Source organism: Triticum aestivum, chromosome 1A (genome assembly GCF_018294505.1).
Source record: "Triticum aestivum cultivar Chinese Spring chromosome 1A, IWGSC CS RefSeq v2.1, whole genome shotgun sequence".
NCBI lineage: Eukaryota > Viridiplantae > Streptophyta > Magnoliopsida > Poales > Poaceae > Triticum > Triticum aestivum.
In genome coordinates, this window is record NC_057794.1 from 61,611,893 (window position 1) to 61,620,662 (window position 8,770).

Sequence of the window (8,770 nt, forward strand, 5' to 3'; positions counted from 1 at the left end):
TATAGCACAGAAATATAAACTTAATTGTGAACAAGAAAATAGCATAATAATAATTCTATTATTGATTTTAGGGCATATTTTCAACAATGACCCCATGGCAAGTCTCCTACAACCGAGTGGGATATTATTCATGGGAAAAGTGGATGAAAACATAGGAATAAGAAATTTTCCTATGGGATATTATTCATCCATTTGATTCAAAGGAAGTGTCCATAGGAAAATGTAGTATTTTTCTCCTTTAGATTGAGTTTCATAGGTAAAAACAAAGGAATTTTACAATCCACTCAAATATTCTTTTTTTTTTACATTCCTATGCACAAAGAACAAGGCAAAGACCATAAGTAGCATATTAACTCAATCTTTGCATATGTTTTAACATTAATTTGACCATGCCCCAAGCCCTTCAAATTCTGACGCGTAAAAAGCACGACATCCACCGAAAATAGTTGTCAAACGGAATCGCAACACCAAAGAGAGATAGTTGAGCGCCATGTAAAAATAACAATGGACGATCCATGTACATTGCAAGTTTGTAACTGTACAAGACAAGATTTATTTTAGTTAAAATCATGTTTACATTTTCAACTGGCCGTTTACATCACAGCCTGTGCGACGTCAAACACCACTTCTTTACAGGCCATCAAATATCATAGATACAAGCTGACAATGAAGATGTATGAAAGAAGGCTATACAGCTAGACTAACCTGTAATTCTGTTTTACGAGTTCATCACTCGTTCGAGGTCAGCTTATTCTTTTTCTTTGTGCAGGTATGACTGAGTAGTACCAAACATGCCTGGTTGCACTGTAAGTGCTGCAGATGGCACAGCAGTCAGTTTTCCGCGTACTCGAGTATCGCGCCTGTATGATTGAAGCCACATGATACATGAACAGCTCTTGCATTCTTGCCAAGTTCTACCATCATCGGCTCGCAATAGTCGACGTCGTTTCCATGCCCCTGCAAAGCAGGCACTGGTCAGCAGAATCAGGTGAAACGAGCAGTGTTACCATGATGATATGTAGAATTATTGTTACGATACGACATGATTTGATGGAAATTGTGCAAGCAGGTATAAAGATGCTGAATGTCGGCATCAAGTACTAATAAATTGTTGTAGTGGCAGCAAGCAACTCACTAATTGCCCGCCAGAAGAATGGCCCTCTTCGAAGAAGGTACCGTTCGCACCTCCCCAGCCCCACGTGTAGATATCTTCACCTGGATGTTTTGAGATGTTCTGAGTATCACAGGCAATGTGGCAACAGAAGAGAAAAGACAACCCATAAAATCTTATTTAAAGATAGCACGGCAACTTTTCTCAGGTACTACCTCCTTTCCTAAATATATGACGTCTTGACAGTTTAATTTAAACTGCCAAAACGTCTTATATTTAGAAACAGAGGGTGCATATCATAAGAATAGAAGAGCACCATTCTTTCTTTAGACTGGGTGCAACTGGTTTCAAGTCCTCACGGGTGTGAATTTGGGTTCTTATTATAAAATAAAAAAGTAGGGCCTTTCCCTGCCGCTTTCCTTTCCAAAAAAGAAATACATATGTTGTTCATTCAAATGGACATAGAAAATGGGCTGGAAAGTCAGGCAGATGTAATGAAACAATAATAGCCCTTTACTATTGCGATTTTGTGTCTCTCTGAATTGTGTGTACAACTAGTTAAGTCGAGCCATGTGTATGTACCCTGCATTTTATATTACTGTGACATGATATCCTCAACTCAATACCCAGTGCAAGTTAGAACTGTCGTTCTATTTTGTTTTTGCTATACATAATTGAGAGATACAATTGTCTAACCAAGGGAATTCCATGAAAATAAGTTGTGTAATGAGACCTATTTATGGACACCCTTTGTCAAGATACAAGTATTTGCTTCATAACATAATTTGCTAGTACTACTAATTAGAACTTAGAACCCAGCATAAAATAGAAATGATGAAACAATTTGATACCTGAAATTACAGCTGTGTGCTTCCAACCACAGGATACCTGCAAAAGGTAGACGGTGAAGGTTCGCCAGAAATCAAGAAACATATTTTCCTTTTTGCGAGGGGAGAAATGAATTGTCTTTTCTTTGCAAGGAAAGAAATGAGCAGCCTTTTTTTTGCAAGGGAAGAAACATTGCAGTATAAATAAAAAATTGAACAATGACTAGACATACTGCATACCAACCTTAGATACAGGAAGCTTAAATAATGAACTTCTTACAACTTCTGGGAAGCGAACCATGCCTGTACCTCTGGGAAGCGATACTATGTAAGTCAGCAATCCCAGAGTTTGATACAAATGTAAACTTCTAGAAGCAGTAGTAGATGGAAGTACCCAAGACCAAGGCAGCCATTTTCATTTGAACCCCAAGAATACAAATCTCCACGATCTGCAAAATATCACGGGTATCCATGTCACCATTTTCAGATCCTTGGAACAGTTGAATAAAACTGATAGTTGTCACTGATAAATTGTAAAAATATAACACCATCCAAGCTATGTCCCTTGCCAAGAGATAGAAATATTTGCTTAGCAATTCACTAATTATGCTAGTAAAATGAGCATTAAGGATTAAGCTACAAAATTGAAGAGAGTTAAAAGGGCAGACTCCACAATGAAAATCTATTAGAAATTTCATGTAAAATATGCACTATGAAGTACATAAAGATTTAACAATGTGCAAGCCCACAATTTGTTCAATTTGAACTGCTTCAGTTGATCATTCGAGAAAATAGAGGGACAGTTTGTAAAACTAAAGCTGCATAATCCTTTAAAGTGCATAAGGTGCTATTGACGAAAACCCATATATGCCAAGTTTATACTGTACATGTTATGGTTGTGGGTTCACAGCGGAACAGGACATAGGGCATATCCGTGAGGGCATTGGATAGGTTATGTTATCGATAGAAAGGTTAAGAAAAGACTAGTTAAATTAGGAACAGTCCAATTTAACTAGGAAGATAAGGGTCACGGTTTGATCTTGAGTGTCTTGTATGAATTGAGATCTGATTTGTGGATCAAAGTTAGTCGCTTTACTTATGGACTAGCATGTAACAAACTTAATGAAGCAATAAGAGAATAGTTTATCAATCAGTTATCTCCCTCATTTCCTCCTGTCCCAACCTGAGTTCTGCTCAATCCCCCATTCCATGCCGTCCGGCCATCTTCATGGCGGTAGTTACCCAGTTTGTTCCAGTCCAGCACCACATCTAGGACAAACCATGGCTGATCAGATATGTTGTCAGTCTGCACGGCTTCACCAGGTGCAATATAGAGATGAAGATATTTTGACCTGAGATCCTAGTCCCCCAAAAAGGGTTATGTATATCAGTATCAGTGTATAACTATTCCTGAAATTTGTTTTCTTTATTTGGAGACCGTATCTTAAGGACAGGCCTCGTGCAGTGGTGAAGTACTCCCCACTTGTGCCAAGAGGTCCTGGGTTCGACACGGCCTCCCTGCATTGCACTGTGCAGGAGTAAGGCTTGCCTCATACGATCTTCCCTAGACCCCACCTGGTGTTGGAGCTTCTAGAACTGGGTTTGTCCTTTATTTGGAGACCGAATCTATTCCACAAGAAATATATGCAAATGCATATGACCAAAGTTTTTATCTAATTCAATCTAACAAATTACTGCCAACAACAGAAATCAGTGCTCCTCTTTTGATTTCTGCATGCACAACTGATACCTGTTACAGCGCAAGTATGATAACCTCCACAAGCAACTTCTTCTGAAAATTGTATCTCTTCAACAACACTTGGTCTAGGTGCATCATTTGATCTTCCAAGTACCTGTAATTTTGGGTTAAATACAGGGAAAATCCCAGGAAGCAGATTTATGGCCAATGAAAACAGTAAAAAAATGTCCCAAGAGGCCTGATTGGATACCACCTTCTCAGTCTTCTGCCCAAACATGAACACAGTACCTTTTTCTGCAATTTTTATGCAAGGAGAACATAAGATGGAGAAATCATGATCAGCAGTTGACTAGTGTACTACTTTAAACAATTTTTCCATGAGCTTACCATCAATGCAAGCTGAGTGCAGCATTCCCGCAGCTATCCTTTTAATCTATTCAATGTAACGACATGAACAATGAGAAGGGGGTCATTATTTGATCAGGACACAGTGAAACTTAAAAGCAAAATACCTTGATACCATCAAGGTTTTTTATCAACCTTGGAGTATATTCACTGCACAGATGAAGATCAGATTATCAATAATCCTTCCAGACAAATATAGCTTTAGCATAGTGCAAACAAATCTAAACCATCAAACATGTTTTACAGTAAAATATCCAACATAATACCACACAGATATTTTCTCAAGCTCATACTGCATCATCTTGGAACTAGGAACTTCGGCAATTAAGTTTGTGACATGTGAATTTGTTATGAGATGAACATTATCTTTTAAGTCCATAAGTGCCAGCTTCTGATAGAGAATTTTGCATTCTTAAGGTTAAGGTGTTACTATGTCCATATTTTCCAAATAAATGAAAACATGAGCTATCCCAGAAGATAGAATGGTGTGCCCACAATAAGTGCTCTGCAAAAACTTGTGATCTTACTTTGAGGTCATAGTGAATCCCAGGAAGCTAGATTTATGGCCATGTCCAAGTCTACCAGCACCAGCAGCTCCCCAACTCAAGGCTTCACCATCCTCTTAAGAAGAAAATAACAGGGGGATTTCAGACGCTCAAAAGCAGTAATATTCAAGTTATTACTATAACACAAATACATAGCACATTCACCTGTAACAACAATTGAGTGCTCTGATCCCAAAGCAGTCATTTTCACTCTAACATCAGCCAAGTAGTCAACCTTTCTTGGGGTAGAGACTACTTTTCCTGCACCTAAACCAAGTAGGAAGGGCTCTTTAATTCAGAATTTTAAGCTGATGACAAATGTTCATCTTAATAGCAAGATTATTGATGAAAGAAACAACAGACTATCATACCCAGTAAATCTTAACAGAAGCATGAGGATGCTACAGGTGATGATGGAAAGACTGGTAGGACAAACTGGAGCTTAAGTGCTCAAGTAATATGTACAAGTCGATCTTAGACATAAATGTTTCAGATATTTTTTTTCTTTTGAGGGAAACTGATGTTCCAGATTTTAGTTGGATCAAATGACCCCACACCCATCAGTGTAAAACAAGACACTGTTGATAACGCCAAATTGTTAAACCAATCCAAACATTCAATTATCACATATTGCATTAAGTGGGGGTTCAACCATGGATGATGCTAAGAGTGTAAAGAAAAAAGATAATATTATTACTTTTGCCAAGGCCAAGCTGGCCACTCGAATTTTTGCCCCAAACGAAGAGCTCACCATACGCTGTTGAAAAGAGATAGCACAAAAGCTTATTAATAAGAATTGATTTCACAACAATTCTGATGTACATCATAAATAATAAATAAATTTGTTAAAAAATGAATACTTCCTCCAGTTCTCGAAAAGACACTGGCATGGTGGCCAAACTAGAGCTTTGGTTACTATTTTCTATTGTAATATATTTACAAAACCCAACAAAAAGTTATATGCTATCAGTAATTTTCAAGACAAATTGTTGCATATGATTTTTAAGTATCTTGTCTGAATAACTTAAAAGACATTGATAATAAAAGTTTGAAAGTTACCAAATGGCAGCTTCTAGTGAACAGGAGGGAGTAGAAGATTTCGAGCTCATAACGTTTACAGTTTGTATAGTAGTCTCAAGTATCAGTGAAATGCTGATTAACTTGTGAAGAAACATGTTGTGTGGTGCACTGCAGTACTCAATCATCAATACTAAATAATAATCTTATATAATTCTACACAACTTATGAAGGTACTACGAGAATTAAGATGTTTCAACAGCATGGATGGACAGTTTAGGTCCAGGTAAAGTGCACAATTCCAGATATCTATCCTTTCTTATGAAAATGAAGCCCAATTAGTGCATATTTCTGTTGCATATTTATAGTTGCCTGTCTCATTTGTTTATATATGGATATATAGTACTGAGCCACAGAGGGTCCACTAATATTTACAATGAGCTTCTACTGCAATGTAATGTTGAAGACCTAGAGTATATTGTGTACGCCACACAGAAACAAGGAGCTCGAAATTACTTGATCACTAGCATAATGCCCGTGCGTAGCTACGAAGCCATAAAGAAGATGAGGAATTAGCCCACCGGCTTAGTAATCACCAAAAGACGTTGGTGTCCGACGGCCATTGTGAGGTTCACGATTATAAGAAAGCAAAAATACCATGAGGGGTCATGCGGCCGGCGTTGGAGAATCTTAAACGGCCATAGTAGGTCCTTTGAAGATTTAAAGTGAGACAACATTTTGAATTTGAAACACATGATGTGCATTAGTAAGTTGACTGCACAAGGTCGACGATCAGGTAAGAGGACGAGGTCTATCATCGGGGTTGGAATTATTATTTGTTCGCTGTCCTATGCTATGATATAGAACTAGAAAAATTGGTTGGGAAGGAAAACTAAAACCAAGAGCATGATTTTCAGGTGGAGTCTCACATGAAAGTAGTAGACCGTAGCATATTTACTTATTTGTGCTGGGTGCCTGGGTCCCACATGTGAGTTAAAAGTACATTCCTATATATACGTCTTTTGAAGGTTGCTAGTCCACACAAGGGCAGGAGTGCATTTGCTTATTTGTGAAGGTTGTTGATCCCATATGTGAACTCACCACCAACTCCAACCTTTATAAGTAGGGTAAGATACTTGGCAATTTGTTAGTAAAGGTTGATCAATCAGCCACATACTCCATACATCTGGGTTTATAAAGACCATTATCGTTGTCCTAAAAAATCAGCATCTATACTACCAAATCAATATCCCTAGATATATCATGAACTATGTTTTCATAATGTATTGATTGAGTATTGTATATATTGTATTATTTTTTTGTATAAACTTGGTCAAACTTTAACAAGTTCAACTTAAGAAAAGATTAATAGGCCTTACATACCCGGATGTAGGGCTTTAGGCACATAACATAATTTAAAAAAAAACTTAATTAATGGACAGCTCGCTCCATCTTATTTATTTATCAGAAATGCTAAAAATATGACGTCAGATTTTTAAGCATGGCAAATCTGATGTCCGGGAAGGCAAATTATGTTGTCACGAGCATGGCAATTTCCTTTAGCGGGCATGGCAAGATTTGCCATGCTTAAAAATCTGAGTCAGATTTGTAGAGAAATCCTTATTTGTTAGGACACTACAACTGGGTGCTCTAGGAACTCCATCAGGCATCCATGCCCCTAGCCGTCAGATTTTCCATACTAACAATAATACAACAGGTGGTGTTGCTGTTTCCAGTGTTCTCTTCTCAATATATACATTAACCTTCTTCTGGTAAAGCGTAAAGCAAACCTAGGCACGTAACTGCACCTTACTTTTTTCGCTCACCTGTTACTGCACAAGAATGATGGTTGCCAGCTGAAATTTGTACAATTTCCTCCTGAAATCCAGAGACTTCAACAGGGTCCTACATGTAAAAGAAGAACTTACTTGTCATTGGAAGAACACAGATGCGTGGACTAATGACCTACAAGGGTAAATAATAAAAAACAGGCAAGAGAACCTCAAATAAGAACTGTAACATACATAAATTGTATGTCAATAGATGCCATAAATTCATGGATTGGAGATTCAATCTGCTTAATTCTTAAGCGGGAGGAATCAAACATCTGGTGTAAAAAATTATACTGACATTGAAATATTTATATAGCTATTCACTTTCATGCATATCTGTATCTCCGGTACACATAAAAATATTCCATACAGCAGACTTGGTTTCGCAAAGAGAACAGAACAGACACTGATTTAATTTGTCTCAGCTAGTATTTCTGAAGCGTCTGGCTTTGAATTAATGTGCCGAAGTTTCTTTGATTGACAGTGTAGACACAAACATAGGGAGGTATGACGGACAAGAACCAGTACCAGAGTATGAGGCATCGAGGAGCCTATCCCGAGCTGCCCAAAGTCGTTCAGCCCCGTAGCAAACACGCGCCCACCCTCTGAAGAAAACGGCAGGTCAGAATCTCTCGGAATCCTTTACATTGCGATGTCAGAAAGGAGGAAACGGGTAGGGTGAGGGGAGCGTACCGGTGAGGAAGAGGGTGTGGGCGCCGCCGCAGGCGAGCGAGGTAGGCGGGTCGGCGGGGCGCGTGAGGAAGAAGGGGCACGCCGTGGGGCTCCACCGCGACTCCAGCGCCCCCAGCCCCAGCCGGCCGTGGTCCCCGTTCCCCCAAAGCGCCGCCACCCGACGCCGCGCCGGATTGCCCGAATCGGCGCCCACTGCCGCCGTGTCGGACGAGAACCATCGGGGCCGCGGCCACCGCCTCGCCCGCCACATCGCCGTTCCGCGTTGGAGCTCTGGAGTGGTCGCGTCGCTCGCGGTGTCGGATAGTCCACGTCGGCGACCTGATTATCTCCTCCTAGCATAGTTTACAAGAAACGAACTGTCGTTGGTTCAGGCTTTTACCGGTGAGCAGATGCCGGTGAGACGTCCGGTTCATCAGTTCATTTACGAAAAAACGAACATTTATTTATTTTTCAATAGGCAACTGCCCATGCGTTGCTCTTTTTTTTTTTTTGCGGGTGAACTGCTCATGCGTTGCTCTTTTTTTTTGCGGGTGAACTGCTCATGCGTTGCTACTGGTGTAAAACTATTTTGGTTCTTACGCACTTTTTTTTGCGAGAATAGTTGTTGCATACTAATTGTGCAAGTGTGTACCTTCAGAATC

General features: G+C 39.5%; 1 protein-coding gene across 2 annotated transcripts; it reads right to left on the reverse strand.

Annotated features, from left to right (window-relative positions):
- Positions 1–493: 493 nt before the first annotated feature.
- Positions 494–8,515, reverse strand: LOC123190201 (ultraviolet-B receptor UVR8). 2 transcript variants are annotated; one of them, XR_006496217.1, is made up of 16 exons: positions 8,130–8,515; positions 7,965–8,041; positions 7,431–7,509; positions 5,285–5,344; positions 4,753–4,854; positions 4,570–4,663; positions 4,150–4,192; positions 4,025–4,070; positions 3,891–3,931; positions 3,689–3,791; positions 3,122–3,207; positions 2,333–2,387; positions 2,183–2,249; positions 1,963–1,999; positions 1,136–1,215; positions 920–957 (listed from the first exon to the last, which is right to left on the reverse strand). XR_006496217.1 is itself a non-coding variant. In XM_044602801.1 (15 exons), exons 1-15 carry the CDS (start codon positions 8,377–8,379, stop codon positions 832–834), a joined length of 1,260 nt encoding a protein of 419 aa, XP_044458736.1. In that variant the 5' UTR covers positions 8,380–8,507; the 3' UTR covers positions 494–831. The 2 variants fall into 2 exon arrangements, 1 of the variants encoding a protein (XP_044458736.1); XM_044602801.1 differs by lacking the exon at positions 3,122–3,207 and having other exon boundaries at positions 494–957; positions 8,130–8,507.
- Between the last annotated feature and the right edge of the window lie 255 nt (positions 8,516–8,770).